General features: G+C 56.9%; 2 protein-coding genes across 2 annotated transcripts; one reads left to right on the top strand and one right to left on the bottom strand.

Moving 5' to 3' along the window:
* Positions 1-498: 498 nt before the first annotated feature.
* Positions 499-4,223, bottom strand: GGN (gametogenetin). Its single transcript, XM_023229265.2, has 4 exons — positions 4,164-4,223; positions 3,950-4,011; positions 1,565-3,466; positions 499-674 (listed from the first exon to the last, which is right to left on the bottom strand). The coding sequence occupies exons 3-4, from the start codon at positions 3,445-3,447 to the stop codon at positions 557-559; spliced, it is 2,001 nt and encodes a 666-aa protein (XP_023085033.1). The 5' UTR covers positions 3,448-3,466; positions 3,950-4,011; positions 4,164-4,223; the 3' UTR covers positions 499-556.
* A 2,186-nt stretch (positions 4,224-6,409) lies between these two features.
* On the top strand, positions 6,410-16,081 carry SPRED3 (sprouty related EVH1 domain containing 3). The gene is made up of 5 exons (XM_023229410.1): positions 6,410-6,689; positions 8,147-8,315; positions 8,413-8,495; positions 10,833-10,976; positions 11,668-16,081. Exons 1-5 carry the CDS (start codon positions 6,513-6,515, stop codon positions 12,331-12,333), a joined length of 1,239 nt encoding a protein of 412 aa, XP_023085178.1. The 5' UTR covers positions 6,410-6,512; the 3' UTR covers positions 12,334-16,081.
* Positions 16,082-18,997: the final 2,916 nt, after the last annotated feature.

Below are 18,997 nucleotides of genomic sequence, written 5' to 3'. Positions count from 1 at the left end.
AGTTTGAGCCCTGTGCGGAACAAAAGGTGTGGGCCCTGGTGTGGGCTTGTGGCTCCCACCCTCCCTGAGCCGGCGTGTGATTGAGGACCTCCCCGCACACCCCTCAGCCTAGGTTTCCTGCCTTGACATTCTTGGGAAGGTGTTCAAGGTGCACGGTCCAAATCTGGCTGAATCCCTTGTGGGATGTGGAAATTTCACAAGTGTTCCAGAGTTAGTTTTCCCAACTGTAAAATGGGAATGATCACTCCTTTGCAAAGTGGTTTGTGCTGAGCTTGTGAGGTTGGTACCAGGTCAGCTCAGAATTGGGGCTTATGGATTGAGGGGAATCAGATCCCCCCTGCTCTGGGCCCATCAGTCTGGGTGCTGGGTGAATGGAACCCCAGTTACTGCTGCCCTGGTCCAGCCTCCCGATTGTTCCCAAGATATGCTTTAATGGCGAGCCTGCCCTGCTGTACCCTACCTACTACCTTGGCAAGTGATTGACAGGCTGCTGGCATCTGGATTGGTTATTTTATTGTCATGGAGGGAAAGGTGGAGAGTGTTGAGCCGACTGCACTCAGTTGGAATGGGTGGCCTGCAGGTCGTAGTGCTCCAGCCCGGCCACCAGGGAGCCGGCCAGCTTGATGGTGGCAACCCAGGGTGGCTCGCCCAGGTGGTTGGTGGGTGTGCTCAGCCTAGGGGGGAGGATAGAGTCAGCAAAGCCCGGCAATGTGACCAGGCCCCTAGCCCTTGTAGGGCCTCCCTGTCCCCATATGAATAAAGAAGCTTCTGAAGGCCATACTGGAATATCCCAAAGGCAGTTTAGGGCAGGGCTGTGTCCACCTAATAGGAAAGGGAGCTGAGGACTGGAGAGTGTCATAGCTAAGCCTCAAGAGGTCCAGGGCAGTCTCCCAGTGGTTCAGCATTCCCAGGAGCCAGGATCAGACCCCAGTGGCCAGATCTGGTGATTCAGTGTGGGTAGGGGGTAGCTGGAGGAGATGCAGTGTCCCCCTTGGATGAGGGACTCAGGAGGAGCCTCCCCAGCACAAGAGCTGGGACATCAGTGCCCTCTGGTGGCAGAAGCCTTGAGTCCCAGAGTCAGGAGAAGTTGCCAGAGGCTAGAGGGGTCAGGAGTCCAGGGCTGCCCCTGTGGCCAGTAACGTTGGAGGCCTGCATCTACCCCCATTTGGTTGCAGGAAGACAGTCATCTCACCCCCATCCCTGAGTGGCCTGGGATGTGGTCCTCCTTGATACCCTCAAGGACAGGGTCAAGGCAGTGTTTAGGGTCAGGCCAGCTGGGACCAGCCTCCCTCTCTGATGGCTCCAAGAGAAGTACAGGAGGGCCAAGAATCCACTTAGGTATCGGATGCCATAGGGCTGGGCCAGGGTGTCCCCTTTCCCGTCAAAGGTCAGCATGGGATCAAGGGTCCTCTTGGTCCTGAAGGGTGGAGCTCAGCTAGGTTTGAGATGTGGTGGAGAGGAAGGACACGGGTCATTCTAGGGTCAGGAAACCAAAGGGTTGAGTAGGACTCTATCCAGCAGTCTGGGGTTCGGCACCCTCCGGTCCCTTCTCCCCTCCTCTCACCAGGCAGAGACGTTGCGTGGCAGGCGGCGATGGCGTGGCTGGTGGCGGCAGTAACACTTGCAGGGACAGGAGTTAAGCACCTGGAAGGGCGGCCAGTGGCGCGCAGCGCGGGTGTTAGCTGCCCCAGTCTGAGAGGCCCCGCCGCCACCACCCCCTCCACCGCTGCTGTCCGGCACTGTAGCTGTAGCTCCTTCACGAGGACCATCTCCAGGCAAGCCATCCTCACGGGTTGCGCCCCGGGCTGCACGGGAACCCTTGTTCCTGCGCGTACGGGTCTTGATGAGTGCAGCCGCGGGTGTGGGCGCGGACACAGGCGGCGAGGGCTCAGCCATGGTGGGAGCTGGGGATGGGGCCGGGGCTGGGGCCGGGACTGGGGCCGGGGCCTGGCCGGTGGCTAAGGCTGGGGGCAGAGCAGGGGCTAGGGTGGGAGCCAGGGCTGACGCCTCGTGGCCCAGGCCCGGGGTGAGCGGGGGAGCCACCGGCAGCGGCGTTGACTGGAGCGCTGGTGGCTGCGGTGTGGGCGGCGGCGCGGGCGGCGGCGTGGGCGGTGGCAGCGGTGGTAACTCCTGCAGGCCTGGAGGCCCCGGGCGCATGGGCTCGCCAGTGGGTGCCGGGAAGATGAACATAGGCGGCGCCAGTAGGGCAGGTGCGGGCCTCCGGGGCCCGGGAGCTGAGTGCATCTGCCCTCGTGGTGGCGGAGGGGAGCCCCAAGGCCCAGAGAGTGCGGCCGCACGCCCTCGCGGCGCCCCGATGCCTCCGCCAGCCCCGTTGAAGCGGAAGTGGCGTTCAGGGCCGTCGGGAGCGCTAACCCAGTCGAATTTGGGCTTTGAGCCTGGGAAGGTGGTGTAGGGTGGCGGCGGTAGGGCCTGGGCTTGGGACGCAGGCGCTGAGGGAGGAGCAGAGCACCCTTCGCCGTCTCCATCACCTCCCTCAGCTTCTTGTGCCCCTCGAGGAACCTCTCCCAAGGGGCGAGCGGCTCCAGGAGGCAGGGGCCCCTGCTTCAGGACCTCGGCGTAAGAGATGGCACCCGAGGCAGCAAAGAGACCGCCGCCTCCGCCGCCCCCGAGCGAAGCTTTGGCTGCTAAGGAACTCGAGGCTGCCGGAGGGGCCAAAGAGGGCCCCGACTTGAAGGTGATTTTACACAGCAGGCTCAGGCCGGACTCGGAAGCCGCAGGCTGGGCCATTTCGCCTTCGCCCGCCTGGGGAGGCGCCCCTCCGCGGGCCCTGCCGGCCGTCTGGCCCTGGTTGCCCGGCCCAGCCTGGCTTTCTGTGGGGGTTGAGGCGGGTGTGGCCAGAGCAGGAGTGATTCTGCGGTCCGCCGGCTGCCGTTCAGAAGGTAATGGTGGTGGCGGCTTCCAAGGCTCCAGGGACGGCGGAAATTGGGATGGGGCCCTCGGGACAGTGTCCTTTACGGATAGTTGCGGGGGCGGGGGCGGGGGCGGCGGCGGCGGCGGCGGCAGCGGGCGGAGGCTCGGAGGGTCGCCCTGGCCGCGATGGCTCGCCTCCAGCAGGCCGCGGATCCGGGGCACTGGAGTGCCCGCGGGCTTTTGCCATTTAGACGGGCCGGGCAGCAGGGTCCCCGCGGGGGCTGGGGGTGGTGCAGAGACCGTGGCCGCCTCTTCAGGAGGGGGCATCACTGGAGAGGGCCGTTCTAAGGTGAGGGGCAGGGTCGAGGGTGAGGCCTGGGGCTCCCGGGGTACCAGGAGCCCCGGGGGTGCGGAGCTGCCAGGGAACCAGACACCCAGCCCGCGAGTCAGGCGCATGGCCTGGGAGGTCATCTCGGGCTCCACCAGGGACGTCCGGCGGGAGTCGGGGGCGCGGTCCGAGGCCTGCTCTTTTCGGGAGCCCCCACCCGCCGATGGCTCCGACTGCACATTCCCCATTTCTGACGGAGCTGGGAGACTGATCAGAAAAACTTACGCCAGTCAGCCTGCCAGGGCCGTGGGGACCCTACGAGGCTGGCTGTACTTGATCTAATGCGTCCGCACCGGCCCCGCCCCTGTTCTCCACGATCCGATCAGGCCCAAGTCCTTAGGTAGCACTCCTATTCCTCGACCCTCGACACTCACGCCTTCTTTCCCATGTCCCCAACACAGCTGCTGTTCAGACACTTCAGTACCTGCCCCATTATGTACTAAGGTTCCATGCCTGTCCCCTTGGCTGGTCATGCTGATCCCTCAGTCCTCTCCTCTAACTCTCTGACTCCTCGCCTCTCTCTAGATCACCTGGGTCCCGCCCTCTTCCCAGACAGCGGCAGATCATCAGGTCTCACCCCTAAACCTCTTCCCGCGCTAGGTCTATCTACTAGCTGGCATCCACACTCGAGCTCCACCCCGTCCCCAAGCTCCGCCCTGGCCCCGCCTACGCCCAGAGGAGCCCACTCACCGAGTCCTCCAGCCGACCAGAGTTCAGACAGCGGCCCCCTGGGCCCGGGGCAGGGCAGGGAACTGCCGTAGCAGAAAATAACCGAAAAGAACGGGGGTGCGGGTGAAGGCAAGTGGGCGAGACAGCGAGGGCGGACCCCGAGATCTAGGCCCCGCCCCTGGAGCTCGAGGCCCCGCCCTCCTGCGAGCCCGCGGGAGCCCGGCCCCTTACGAACCTGAGTCTCCCCTTGAAATACTCCGAGGTCTTCTTCCTCGCCCCCCGGCTTTCTAGTTCTAAGCTCCACCCCTTTGGGTTGTTCTCCTTAGCCCCTCCCCTTTAGAATGCTCCGCCCCTCTCCTTATTCCCTCCCGAGGCCCCGCCCACGCGAACACCCATGCGTCGCTCCTCCCCTTTGGACCTCTCATCTGCCCCGCCCCTAAGGCAATTTACCTCTAAGCTCCGCCTTTTTAAGACCCGGCAACTTCGTTTCCCAAGACCCTCTCCTTGCCCCGGCGCGCCGAGAAGGCCCATCCACCGTGGGCCCGCCCCTTCCGTGACGCACGCACTAGTCCTCGCCTTCAGCATCCAAACCTCGTTAAACCCAGGCCCTCCAACCCCACCCACACGTGAAGGCTCCCCTCACGCCCCACCCCTTATCGAACCCTGCCAGGCACTCAGCCCCTCCTATTTCGAAGCCACAGCGTAGACCACCGCCTCTTTAGAACCTTGAGACCAGTCCCTGTCCCTGCCCCTGTCCCCTCCTCATAGCATTAGAGATCAATGGCGCAGATGGGTGGAAAAGTGGGGGATCCCTTCTGGATCTTAAGAAAATGGGGACTGGGGGGTTGCTCTCTAGAGCTAGTGCCGGGCTCTAGGACCCAGCAGGCAAGTAAGCCCGCCTCGCTCTTACCCCCCCCCCCGCCCCCCCCCCCCCCCCCCACCCGTCTTCCAGGTTCCCCCTCCCTCCCCCCTCGCCCCGGCTCCCGGTGCCCGTCTCCAGCGCCGCCGGAGCCAGCGAGGGAGCTGGAACGAAAAGGAGGAGGAGGAGGCCGCGTCGCCGCCGCTCGGAGCCCGGCCGGAGCCTCGCAGGCAGGTGCCGAGGGGGGCGAGGGGGCGGGGGCTGACAGATTGCCTGCCCCGATGAGGGGGCGGCCAGGACCGCGCTGCGCCTTCTGCCCACCCAGGCGCCCCCCAGGCCCCAGCTGGGAGGACTAGGGAGTGGGGACCCCTCAAACTGCGCGGCAGCCATTCGGGGTACAAATCTTCATTTGGGGGGTCTGGACTTTCTCCGAGGAAGCCCCATTCACAAAATTCCATCCTGGACCCTCACCATTGAGGAACGCTGAGGACCACTCCCCCCGCGGGGGACACAGGATGTGTGAGGAGCGTAGGACACCCTGAAATCCCAGTGTCCCATTCCAGCTAGGCCCTGGAGGGACCCCTGCCCTCGTTCCCTGCTTCACCTGTTGTCGGGGGAGGCGGGCGGACAAAGGAAGCAGCGTCACGTGACTGCTCATTCACAAAATCCCATCCCATTGAGAAAAGGGGGCTGGGGGCGCTGCGGCCGCCCCTTCCCCTCCCGAAGGGCCGGGGAAACCCAGCAGCCTGCAGGTGGGGGAGGGGGCTAGAGCTCGTCTGGGTCCCTAAGGTTGGGACGCCAGGGTCCCTGTGCTGGGTGGCAGTGAGGGGCTGGACACTGATCCCGATTACTGGGCGGAGGGCTACGTCCCCTGAGCTGGGGGGCGGGGTAAAATGGTTCTGAAGGATGCTGGGGCTGAGGGGCGGGAAGGGAAGAGGGAGGAAGGATCAATCTCCCCCCAATCCCATCTTTCCCCCCTGGCTTCCCTCTGCTGGGGCCTGAGGGAGCAGCCTTGATTTTTGTGAATGAAATGCTCTCTGGATGTGTCTTCGGTCGCCGGTTTCTGACTTCCTCTGCCTCCATCTCCCTCTGAGCCTCTCTTTCTGGCCATTTCTGGTTCTCTCCCTGTTCCCTGCCCATCTCCCGTTGCTGGGTGACTCAGTGAGCTTTGCATCCGGTCTCATTCATAAATCCGGGAAGGGGTGGGGGGGAAGAGCCTGGGTTTCTCACCCAGCCTGTGACCTGGACGACAGGGTGCGGAGGCAGGCAGGGTTGGGAGAACGGGAGCTGAGTTGATGGGCCCAGAGAAAATATATATGCGCAGGCACCCAGCTGTGAGGGGGAGCACTGGGTGGGGCTGTGGGTATGTGCTGAGGGAGGAGAAGGGGGTAATAGGGATGAGCAGGAGGGGGAGGGGAGTGCAACACCAGGGCTGTGGGGGTGGGGACAGAGAGATGGGGGAAAGGTGGGTACAGGGAGAAAGGGCAGACATGGAGAAGAAGATAGAGGTGGGAGAGAAGAGAAGGCATGAGGAAGAAAGGAGCCATGTGGAAGAAGGTGGCCATGGGGTTGAAGGTGGGTATTGCTAGCTTAGGGTGTAGTCGACCCAGACGTGAGAGGTAAAGTTGGAGGGGAGATGAGGGTTAGGGGAACATTCCATGGGAGAGCAGGATTTCAGCTCATGACCGTGTTGTCCCTGTCCTTCCCCCCACCTCCTGCAGGTACATGGTGCGGGTCCGAGCTGTGGTGATGGCCCGAGATGACTCCAGTGGGGGCTGGCTGCCTGTGGGGGGCGGGGGCCTCAGCCAGGTGAGCGTGTGTCGGGTCCGAGGGGCCAGGCCCGAGGGGGGGGCCCGCCAGGGGCACTACGTCATCCACGGGGAGCGCCTCCGGGACCAGAAAGTGAGCCACCCTGGGGCATGCGGGGAGGGTAGGGACCTGGGGAGGGAGGGGAGTGGGGCTGGTGTATGGAGCAGAGGTCAGGTTGCCTCCCAGCCTAGGAATCAAGCTGGAATGTGAAGTTTGGGAGTGAATATCTGTCCTGTAGATAAGAGTTGGGAATTGCAGGATACATGGGGTGTTAGGAGTGTCCTGTCCACTGCCACTTCCAGCCAGACTATCTCAGCAGCCTCCTCGTTGTCTCCCTGTACTGCTCCTGCTCCCCGCTCCAGCCCCCTGTCTGGTCCACGGGGGCACTGCCTTCCCCCATCCCCCGACTCAGACCACGTCCCTCCTCTGTTCAAAACCCTCCACCTTGCTCAGAGATCCTCGCCACCAGGCCCTACACCACCTGGCCCTTGTCTGCCCTAAGTATAGAGAAGCATTTGCTGGGGTCCATTTGAAAGTGTCAGAGACAGGTGACAATTCTATACATGGGTTCAGCAGGAATAACTGGGCTGTCTGGCACAATGTGGAGGGACAGTGTTGAAGTTTCAACTAGGGATGCAGTAGAAAGATATGGATTGTGTGAAAGGCTTGGAGGAAAGGTTTTGTTTCGGAACAGGAGTCAGTGGGGGGATTTGAAATGGAGTGAAGGAATACGGTAATACTAAGCAAGGATTTGAGGGAATATCAATGGGGTGTTGGCTAGCATCTGAGGGGGAATCTGTGGAAGTTTAATAAGACTATTTTGGGGTAAGCACTGAATACAGTGCCTATATAATCCCAGCCACCCATGAGGCTGATGCAGGAGGATTGCTTGAGCCCAGAGTTTGAGACCAACCTGGGCAACACAGAGAGAGCTCATCTGGAAAAAAAAAAAAGAGAGAGAAAGAGAACATTTTTGGGTAAAGTTTCCAGAGATTATTATTAGAAGAGGATGAACAATAATATTGTGAGATGTTCAGTAAAGTCTGGGAAGTATTTTTGAGCCAGAGCGGGGATGCTGGGTTATCAGAAAGGGGTTAACAATGTTTTGGGGCATTCAGTAAGATTCGGGGTTTCTATAGGGGTATCAGCGGGAGGTATTAGGAAAATACAGGGATTGAGAAAATATTTGAGCATCGGAGGTGTGTTCAGTACAACTGGGCGTAGCGGGGTGTGGGGGTTCATGCCTGTAATCCCAGCACTTTAGGAGGCTGAGGCGAGAGAATCACTTGAGATTGGGAGGTTGATTCTGCAGTGAGCCCTGATCACACTATTGCACTCCAGCCTGGGTGACAGAGTAAGACTGTTTCAAAAAACAAAACAAGTAAAATTGGGGAGTCGTATCAGCATTGATCAGGGTTCAGGGTTACACCTAGGGCTGGTGACCTAGGTGTAAGAAGACACTAGGGTATGCATGAGGGCTGGTGATGGAGGAGATGTCACAGGCATACCTAGGTTGGGGTATCTGACCCTGCTCTCCTCCTGCCCCTCAGACGACCTTGGAGTGTACCCTGAAGCCAGGCTTGGTTTACAACAAGGTGAATCCCATCTTTCACCACTGGAGCCTGGGTGACTGCAAGTTTGGACTGACGTTTCAGAGCCCTGCAGAGGCTGATGAGTTCCAGAAGAGCCTGCTGGCTGCGCTGGCCGCGCTGGGTCGAGGTGAGCAGCCCAGGTGGTGTGCACTGGGGGCTGGCCTGGGAGTGGGAGGAGAAGCTGGGCTCAAGGAACTCACTCTCTGCCTCTCCCCCTTCCCCAGGCTCCCTCACCCCCTCCTCCTCCTCCTCCTCTTCCTCCTCCTCTCCTTCCCAGGATACTGCAGAGACCCCCTGCCCTCTGACGGTGAGTGTCCAGGATGCCTCTCTGCTGGGAGGGCAGGGGTTTGGATTCTATGAACATTCTTGAGCACCTACTGTGTAGCAGGCACTATGCCACATGCTGGGGACACAAAATTGGGCCCGAACTATGAGTGTCAATTCAATCCCAGTTATTCTAGTCTTTCTGCCCTGTCATGATTCACACATTCATTCAAGGGTCCTTATTGTGCACCTTTTGTATATCAGACAGCGTTTTAGGCACTGGGTTACATCAGTGAACAAAAAGTTGCTTTCCTCCTGGAGCTTCTATTCTAGTGTGGAAAGGCAGAAAATTGAAAAAATATATATAAACAATAAAAATGAATAAATATTAAAAGTAAATGGATGAACAAATTGATGACAACCCCACGCTTCCCGTTACTCAGGCTCTAAACCTTGGAGTCATCCCTGACTCCTCTTATCTTTTATGCGTCTCATCTCATCTGTCAGCAAATATTGGTTCCACTTTCCAAACCATCACAATCTGCCTCCAACCTGGTACCGTCCAAACTCATCTCCCAAGTGGACCATCTCAATAGCTTCTCACTGTCAACTCCTTCCCTCCCTCCCCTACACATAGCCAGAGGATCCCTATCAACGGCTGAGTCAGATCATGCCCCTCCCACACTTGGAACCCTCCCAGGGCTCCAGCTCACTCAGGTAAAGGACAAAGTCCTTACAGTGGCATATGAGATCCCATGCCGTGTGGCCCTGTGTGTCTGGCCCCCTTGCTTACTTGGCTCTAGCCACACAGCCTCCTGGCTCTTACTCTAACATGGCAGGCACAGTCCTGTCCCAGCGCCTCTGCACTGGCTGTTGCCTGGAACACTCTTTCACAGATTTCCTTGTGGCTCGTTCCCTTGTTTCTTTCAGGGCTTTACACAAATATCAACTTTTCAGGTAGGGCCTCCCTGAGTATTTAAATTTAAGTATTTCATTTAAAATTGCAATCTATCAATGCCCCTTGTCTAGTGCTAATTTTTTCCCATGTTCTAAAGCATTTTCCTTATTTCCTTTCTGAAAATACTATTATCTTTTTTCTTTTTGAGACAGTCTCGCACTGTTGCCCAGGGTGGAGTGCAGGGGCACGATCTTGGCTCACTGCAACCTCCACCTCCCGGGTTCAAGGGATTCTTCTGCCTCAGTCTCCGAAGCAGCTGGGATTACAGGTGCCCAGCTAATTTTTTGTATTTTTAGTAGAGATGGGGTTTCGCTATGTTGGCCAGGCTGGTCTCAAACTCCTGACCTTGTGATCTGCCCGCTTTGGCCTCCCAAAGTGCTGGGATTACAGGCGTATTTCTCGGCCTATTTTCTTCTTATCTATTAGTTTATGGTCTATCTCCCATGCTAGAATGTCAGCTTCAGGCCGGCAAGGATCTTTTGTTGGTTTCTTGCTGTGTCTCCAATGCCTGAAACAGTGCCTGGCACACAGTTAAGTGTTTAGTAAATATGTGTTGAAAAAACTGAATGAATGAATGCACATAATATTGGGTGCAATTTGGCACTTGCTGGAAACCATGGGAGTTACCGAAAACACCTGCAGGAACAAAATTGATTCCCTGGGCAGAAGAGCAGGGGGATTCCAGGGTCATGGGAGATGAAGTGGGGCCACAACGGTTGTAGACAGTTCCCGTGCATCGAGCACTTACCCGGGAAAGATGCTCTGCTGTCCAGGCACCCTCTGGAATCTGCACAATGGTCTTTGTGAGTCTGGCACGTTGTGGGTGCTCAATGAATGTCTATTGAAGGCAGTGTGCAGATGAGGTAGGAGTTATGCCCAAGTGACAGAAAGGAAGCTAAGGGTCTGAGAAGTCATGTTTCGGCTAGTTTCAGAACAGAGGCTGGTTTGCATGGGAAGGGGAGCACTCAGAGTGGGTGGGACTGCCCCAATAAAAGTGTGGGGCTGGGAGTGAGAGAGGAAGGCAGCTGGCGGCCCCAGGGAGACGGGTTCTGAGAAGCGGGAAGACCATTAGATGTTCCGCAGGTTTGGCGAGCTGGTTAGATCAGGAAAAGAGTTCCACAAAAATAATAATAAGCATGTCCAGTTCTCCCAGTACTTCAGGCATGTGCTGTGCCCTTGACGGTGGCCCTAACCGCATCCTTATGAATAGGTACTCTTAGGATCCCCGTTTTACAGAGGAGGAAACTGAGGCTCCAAGAGGTGAGCTCATTTGCCGGAGGTCACACAACCAGTGACAGAGCCAGGGTTTGAACCCAGGCCTTCCTGGTCGCAGAGCCCTCGCTCTCAATGGGAGGGGGTGTATGTGAGGGCATCGGCTGTGCGGGGGCGTGTCCCCGCTCTGAGGCAGCCAATCTCCTCCAGTCCCACGTGGACAGCGACTCCTCCTCCAGTCACAGCCGCCAGGAGACGCCTCCCAGCGCCGCTGCGGCCCCCGTCGTCACGATGGAGTCAGCTTCAGGCTTCGGGCCGACCACGCCCCCCCAGCGCCGCCGCTCCTCGGCTCAGGTGCGACCTGGGAGCCTGAGGCTCCTGGGGGAATGGGGCGGTGCACTCGGGACCCAAAGGGAGCGGGAGCCATGGCCCAGGGGGGTGAAAAACCACAGATTCCAGGGGATGGCTGACCTGATAACTGGGCGGGACTGGGAGAAAGCGGCGGGGAAATAGGGAGAGGCTTGGAGGACTGGGTTTCTAGGAGGCTTGGGTGCGGGCTTCCCGAGTTTCCTTGTGCTCTTGGAGATTTTGAGGGGTTCCGAAGTCCAGAGAGGTTTAGGACCATTTTCAGAGTGTATATTTGGGGAACTCCTGGAAGAGGACTGTTAAATTAACGAGGAGGGTGGGCGAGTCGGTACCCAGGAGGGTAAAAGGGGCCCAGGAACCAAACTCCTGCGCCTTTAAGGAGATGGCTGGGTCCAGAACCCCTGGATCTCAAGGTGGAGGGGGCTGGGAGCTGGGGCTCTTGGATCTTAAGAGAGGACAGGACTGGGAACCTTCGGCCTCTGGGTCCTTAAAGGTGTGGGGTTGGTGCGTGGATTCCTCTGTCTGTCCCTGGAGAAAAGTGGGGATTGAGGGACCTTGGGAGAGAAGCCAGCTGGGGTCTTGAAAATCTCAATCCCAGACCCAAGAGTGCGCTAGGGAACTGGATCCTTGAGGCCGAGACTGGGACGGATTCTGATCTCTTTGTCCCTTCGTCCTGCAGAGCTACCCGCCGCTTCTACCATTCACGGGGATTCCGGAGCCCTCAGAGCCCCTGGCAGGGGCAGGGGGCCTGGGGTGGGGCGGCCGCGGCTACGAGGATTACCGGCGCTCCGGGCCACCCGCGCCCCTCTCCCTGTCCACCTGCGTCGTGCGCTTCGCCAAGACCGGCGCGTTGAGGGGCGCCGCCCTGGGGCCCCCAGCGGCACTACCTGCCCCTTTGACCGAGGCTGCGCCCCCAGCGCCCCCAGCTCGCCCACCCCCCGGCCCGGGCCCAGCCTCTGCGCCTGCCAAGGCCTCCCCTGAGGCGGAGGAGGCAGCGCGCTGCGTGCATTGCCGCGCGCTCTTCCGCCGCAGAGCAGACGGGCGTGGCGGCCGCTGCGCAGAGGCCCCGGACCCGGGTCGCCTCCTGGTGCGCCGTCTGAGCTGCCTGTGGTGCGCCGAGAGCTTGCTCTACCACTGCCTGTCGGACGCCGAGGGCGACTTCTCGGACCCGTGCGCCTGCGAGCCGGGCCACCCGCGCCCCGCCGCGCGCTGGGCCGCTCTGGCCGCGCTCTCCCTGGCAGTGCCCTGCCTCTGCTGCTACGCGCCCCTGCGCGCGTGCCACTGGGTCGCAGCGCGATGCGGCTGCGCCGGCTGCGGAGGTCGCCACGAGGAGGCTGCGCGGTGAGGACGGCCTGGTGGGTCCCCTAGCCGGCCCGAGGACCCAAAATTGAGGGTCCAGGACCCCGGACTCCGTTCGGACCTAAAACCCAAACCTAGGCACATCCGGAACTTGGAGCTTGAGTTTGGATTGAGAGATCTCAGACCTGGAACCTGGAACCCAAACCTAGGACTGAGAGACCCCAGCCCCAGCTTCATTGGGATGTCTGTCCAAGAGGTCCCAGGCGTACTGAGTTCTGGCGTTCCCCCACCCCCACACCCCACGAGGAGACTCCAGGCGTCCCCATACTTTGCATCTCAGAAGGGCCAGGGAGCGCATAGATCCCGGAAAGGGCAGGTCCCTGTTGAAATGAACGACATAGACCCCCGTCGCGCCTGGCACCATGACCCTCAGATTACAGCCCCACAATTAGTCAGGACTTTCCCATACCTGACTCTGCCTTTATTCACCTCCCAGATCAGATCTTGAGACCATAGGACCTAGAGTCACCCCCAAACAGTCCCTGAATGTTCACCTAAGACCTGGTGCCCCCACATCTGAGACACTCTCATAGTCTCAGGACCCCTGAGACAGCAGGACCCCCGGGACAGTTTCAAACAGAGTTTGAAACTCTTGTTATGCTCTGGAATCTCCAGATGCTGCCCCAACATCTACCCACAACCGAGTACCCACAGACCTGGCCTCCAATCCAGGAACACTGAAGTCTAAGATGTCCAGGGAACCCCCAGACACCCTAGGACCCCGGACTCTTATGATGCACTGAGGGCTCGGATATGCTCAAACACAAGATGTTCTCTTACCAATGACTTGGGATACCCATCCCAGAGCCCCCAAGATCCACATATCAGACACCAAGATGCTCTGGAAGCCAGGGATCAAAGACCTCCATAGGTCCACCCACCCCAAAGCCAGGGTTCTTAGGAGCTTTGGATATCATTTATAGGACTCAGAGGTGCCTGGTGCCCTCAGATGTGCGACTGAAGGCTACCAACACCTCAGGGCCCGAGATACTGGTCTCGAGTTCTCAAATAGCCCTCTCGCAGTTCCTCCTGGACCTGGGTTTTGAGACCCCAAATGTCCTGGAATCTTCAGCTTCTTTCTATCCACAGATTCCCGACCCCTTAAGGGCTGGGAATCCAGCTCCCAGAAGAGGGGATGCTCATGGTGACCCAGACCTCTGACCCCCTTGGCCCTCAGCCCCTGAGTGACCCCAGGGTACTTAGGAGCACTGGATCCAATACCCTAAAGGTGCCACTGACCCCCAAATGCAAGGCTCAAGACCCTACAACATTGGGATTGTTCCTGATCCAAGACCTTCATCCCTCCAAACCAGAGGCATTCAGATTTGAGGTGCCCCAAGACCCTAGCACCCTCAGACCCCATATTTCTTTGGACTCAAACCTCTCTAGCCTGATGAACCCCAAGATGCCTCTACATCCGATTCCCCCAGCCCCACTTGTCCATCCTTGGAGACCTGCTGCCACTTGAATCCTGCCATCCATAGGGCCCCAAAACTCCAAGGTTCCAGACTCTGGAATTCTAGTCCCAAGGATCCCGGCCCAAGCCCCCAGCAATCCTCAGAATTACCCCTTTATCTTAGGGTGGGATCCCTTCCATTTGGGACTCATTGTAGGACCACCCAGGGTGGGGCGCAGTGGCTCATGCCTTGTAATCCCAGCACTTTGGGAGGCCAAGGAAGGAGGATCGCTTGAGGCCAGGAGTTTGAGACCAGCCTGGGTAATGTAGTGAGACCCTGTCTCTTAAAGAAAAAAAAAAAAAAAAGGACCAACTAGGAGCTCCGTCACTGTCATGTCTAGGACCCAGCATTGTCACAGATGATTATGCAGAGTCTTCATTAAGTGAAGGCACACAGCCCAGGGTTTCGAGGAGCTGGAAGTCACACCAGTCTGCTGGCCATGCTGTGCCCTTGGAAGTGTGTGCAATGGAACCTTTCAGGCTAGCTATGGCTCTGCTGTCCCACAGCCCCCACCCTTGCAGATCTTCCTTCAAGTTCAACCTTAATTCCTAGTCCAGGTTCGAGTTCCGCCTTTTATGTTCTGCCCCTCCATTAACCCATTCTCTTCCTATTTATCTATTTATTTATTTGTTTGTTTGTTTGTTTTGAGACAGAATCCCGCTCTATCACCCAAGCTGGAGTTCTGTGGCACAATCTTGGCTTACCACAATCTCCCCCTCCCGGGTTCAAGCCATTCTTCTGCCTCAGCCTCCCAAAGTAGCTGGGATATCAGGCACGTGCCACCACACCCGGCTAGTTTTTTGTATTTTGAGTAGAGATAGGGTTTCACCATGTTGGCCAGGATGGTCTCGAACTCCTGACCTTGTGATCCACCTGCCTCAGCCTCCCAAAGTGCTGGGATTACAGGCATGAGCCACTGCGCCTGGCTCTCTTCCACTTTAGCGTTAGAAGTTGCTTCAGGAAGTTTGAAAGCCTGTTTTGTGGCCTGCTGAGTCTCTTCTTCTGTGCAAGGGGGGAGTGCCACAGGCTTTTTTTCCCCCAAGTGAAATGGGACTTCCAGTGGATTGAAGATCTGGTGTCTTGTATGGGGGCATCAAGGTCTTGGAGCAAGACAGTCTCAATGTTGTGTGGGCTTGGGACCTGCATCTGGCCCCAAGCATCTGGAACTGTGCACTTAACCTTTCTTCATTACCCAGACTTGGATGGCCTTGTTGGGGTTCAAGGGATAGGTCCTCTGTCTCTTCCTTTAAATTATTAACTATTTATTACATCCGGAACCTGTGAGATTCAGCACTCCCAACCAGACCCTGGGATGGGTGAGAGAAAAGCGGGGGTGTCTCTCCCCTCCCTACTCTGCCCAGCTCTCATCACTGTCAGACCCACCAGAGCTGAGGGTGGAGGGATTGGGGGCTGGGGCAGCCTGGGTTCCCATGCCCCTCTCTGTGCCTCGGTCTCCCCCCTTCCGTGGTGGGCAGGGGGGAAGCTCCATTCTTAACCTACCTCGTTTTGGGGAGGGGTGGGACGGGGGACCAGAGTGCTGTACGGTGCTGTGGGATCTGCAGATGAAGCGGTGGGGGCTGGGGAAAGGTCCCCTGGCCACCACTTCCCAGCAGCGCCTCTCCCAGGTCCCCCAGTCCTGCTCCCTGCTGAGACCCACCTCTGATCCATGATTCCCCTTCATTGCCCCCAAATCAGGGGTGCGTGGAGGGCCGCCCTGGGAGCCAGGCAGACCTCAGACCCTGGAGCCCCCAGGCCCAATTTCCCAGCCGCTTGCCCCTCAGATCGGATGCTTGGCCCCCAGATTTGGGGGAGCACCCCAACATATATCTTCCTGATCTTGATTCTAAGCCAGTCTGTGACCTCAATATTGTTAGTGTCAGTGCAGGCTGAAGTGGTGGGGGAGGATGGGGGCCAAAGACCCAGCCTTGTCATCGGGGGAGGGGGCATGAGATCTGCTCCAAGAAATGTCTGTGACAAAGTCTCAGCCTGTGTTATTTATTTGCCTCTGTGCACCCCGCCCACTCACCTTCCTGAACTGCCAAACCAGTCTCCTCCTTCAATTCTCCCTTCTCCCATCAGACCCTCAATCTGAGTTTTATAAGACACTCAACAAGTGCATTTATTGAGCACCTAATTATGTGCCAAGCCCTGTTGAAAGCACTGGAGATAAAGCGGTGGGCAGAACAGACCAAAGTCCCTCCTGCAAAGAGTTTATGAGCTTTCTAGTAGGGGAGATAATAAGTAAATGACTTCATATGTTAGAAATGATAGCAGAAAGAAAAAAAGAAAGTGGGAATGGGGGATACACACCATTTTAGCGAGAGTGGCCAGGTTAGGCCCTCCTCAGGAGCTGGCATTTGTTGTCGTTGTTTTGAGACGGAGTCTGACTCTGTCACCCAGGCCAGAGTGCAGTGGCATGATCTCTGCTCACTGCAGCCTCTGCCTCCTGGGTTCAAGCGATTCTCCTGCCTCAGGCTCCCGAGTAGCTGAGACTACAGGTGGGTACCACAATGGCCGGCTACTTTTTGTATTTTTAGTGGAGTCAGGGTTTCACCATGTTGGCCAGGCTGGTCTCGAACTCCTGACCTCAAGTGATCCACTTGCCTTGGTCTCCCAAAGTGTCCCAAGTGATTCCAGGTGAAAATCTCCCAAGTGATTACAGGTGTGAGCCACTGTGCCTGGCCAGGAGCTGGCATTTGAATAAAGCCCTGACGGGGGTGAGGGAGTCCTGGGGATGTCTGCAGGGAAGGGTGTTTTAAGTAAAGGGAACAGCCAGTGCAAGGCCCTGAGGCAGGAGTGTGTCTGGTAAGTCTGAGGAGCTTCAGGGAGCTAGAGTGTTGAGAGGGGAGGAAGCGAAGAAGAGAGTGCCAGGAGATGAGGGCAGAGAGGCGATGGGCAGATCTGTAAGTCCTTGAAGGGCATTGAATGGACTTAGGTTTTTACCCTGAGAGAGACGGAGCCACAGGAAATTTCAAGCATGGAAGGGATGTGACCTGACTCAGTTCACAGGCTCCCTCTGCGGCACGTGGTCAGCAGAGTGGGAGTGGGGTGGGGGGCAGTTTGACAGAGAGGAGGCTGCTGTGAAGGTTCAGGACAAGACAGCGGCAGACAGGTCCAGGGTGAGGGCCCTGAAGAGTGGAGAAGTGGGCAGGTGCTGGGCCTACTTTGTAAATAGAATCCACAGATTTATACATGGGGTTTGAGATAAAGAGAGGAGTCAAGATTGTAAGTCCAGGTTTTTGGCTGGAGCAATTTTTTTTTGTTGTTTTAATTGAGATCATCACCCACGCTGGAGTGCAGTGCTGTGATCACAGCTCATGGCAGCCTCAAACTCCTGAGCTCAAGTGATCCCCCCACCTCAGCCTCCCGAGCAGCTGAGGTTACAGGTGTGCACCACCAATCCTGGCTAATTTTAAAAATGTTTTTGTAGAGACATGGTCTCACTATGTTGCCTGGTCTGGTCTTAAACTCCTGGGATCAAGCGATCCTCCCACCTCAGCCTCCTGAATTCTGGGGATTACAGGTGTGAGCCCCTGTGGCCCGCCTCTGGGCAATTTTTAACATTCAATTTATGTCAACAAATAGCCCCCCCATGTCCTGCCTTGGGGTAAACACGGTTATGGGGTTACTCAGATCTGTCCTTAAGGAACAAGTTCTATCCCTGTTCTTCCCTCCAGGCTCCTGGTCCACCCCCAACTTCCAGCAGAATTGTCTAGGAACTACTGGATACCAGAATACTGTAAGGAAGAGATTAGATCTAATACAATGTTTACTTAGCAACAGCAACAAAACAACAGTCGTAGTAACCGTAGAAATAGGTTCCATGGTTTAAGAGCATGGAGTCTGGAATTTCATCTTCAAGCCTTGGCATCACCAGGAATTCACTCTGTGACTTATCTTCTCTCAATCTTAGTTTTCTCCTCTGTAAAAGAGATAAGATACTTTGCCCAGTAGTACACATTAAATGCTATATATATATTAATTATTCTTTATTAAGTACTCCCTTTATATCTGCTAAGCACTTTTTACATATGAAACTCCAGTTAATCCTCAGTAACAACTCTAAGAGGTAGGTACTATTATCCTCGTTATATAGATGGGAAGCAATTTGGCAGGAACATGGAGCTGGTGAGTAATAGAATCAAACCCTAACCCTTGTCTGCCTGACTCCTAGGGTATAATTTCTCAACCACTATGGTGCATTGCACCTACTCACTCCAAGGCTTAGAAGGGAGAGGAGTGAAGGCCTAACAGGCACATTGTGACCGATGAGGAGGGCCTGGTGTGTGAGGGGTGTGCCAGGATTCCTAGGTCCCTTATGTAATTCAAACCCTGAGGTGTAAAGGAGGGGGAAAGTTTTGGATTTTAGGCAGAGTTGGGTGAACACCACTCCATCTGGGCTGCTTTAAGAGCAGAGGACAGGGCCAGGCACACTGGCTCAAGCCTGTAATCCCAACACTTTGGGAGGCCGAGGGGGAAGGATTGCTTGAACCCTGGAGTTAGAGGCAAACCTGGGAGACATAGCTAGACCCCTCTCTACAAAAATTTATTTATTTATTTATTTATTTATTTATTTATTTATTTATTTATTTTTTGAGGCGGAGTCTCGCTCTGTCTCCCAGGCTGGAGTGCAGTGGCACGATCTCAGCTCACTGCAAACTCCGCCTCCCGGCTTCACGCCATTCTCCTGCCTCAGCCTCCCGAGTAGCTGGGACTACAGGTGCCTGCCACCTCGCCCAACTAATTTTTTGTATTTTTAGTAGAGATGGGGTTTTACCGTGTTAGCCAGGATGGTCTCGATCTCCTGACCTCATGATCCACCCACCTCGGCCTCCCAAAGTGCTGGGATTACAAGCATGAGCCACCTCGCCCGGCCACAAAAATTTATTTCTTTTTTGACAGGGAGTCTCGCTCTGTCGCCCAGGCTGGAGTGCAGTGGCTTGATCTCAGCTCACTGCAGCCTCTGCCTCCTGGGTTCAAGTGATTCTCCTTCCTCAGCCTCCTGGGCAGCTGGGCCACAAGTGCATGCCACCATGCCCAGCTAATTTTTGTATTTTTAGTAGAGATGGGTTTCACCATGTTGCCCAGGCTGGTCTTGAACTCCTGACCTCAAGTGATCCACCCACCTCAGCCTCCCAAAGTGCAGGGATTACAGGCGTGAGCCACCACACCCAGCCTCTACAAAACTTTAAA

This window comes from Piliocolobus tephrosceles, chromosome 21 (genome assembly GCF_002776525.5).
Source record: "Piliocolobus tephrosceles isolate RC106 chromosome 21, ASM277652v3, whole genome shotgun sequence".
Taxonomy (NCBI): Eukaryota; Metazoa; Chordata; class Mammalia; order Primates; family Cercopithecidae; genus Piliocolobus; species Piliocolobus tephrosceles.
The sequence above is the reverse complement of the archived record's forward strand: the minus strand, read 5'-3'. Positions and strand labels throughout refer to the sequence as shown.

Coding starts and splice junctions, on each gene's coding strand:
- GGN (XM_023229265.2), bottom strand. CDS start 3,447: ATGGGGAATGTGCAGTCGGAGCCATCGGCGGGTGGGGGCTCCCGAAAA. Junction 675..1,564: donor CCACGCAACGTCTCTGCCTG/GTGAGAGGAGGG, acceptor CCTCCCCCCTAG/GCTGAGCACACCCACCAACC.
- SPRED3 (XM_023229410.1), top strand. CDS start 6,513: ATGGTGCGGGTCCGAGCTGTGGTGATGGCCCGAGATGACTCCAGTGGG. Junction 8,496..10,832: donor AGACCCCCTGCCCTCTGACG/GTGAGTGTCCAG, acceptor AATCTCCTCCAG/TCCCACGTGGACAGCGACTC. Junction 10,977..11,667: donor GCCGCCGCTCCTCGGCTCAG/GTGCGACCTGGG, acceptor TTCGTCCTGCAG/AGCTACCCGCCGCTTCTACC.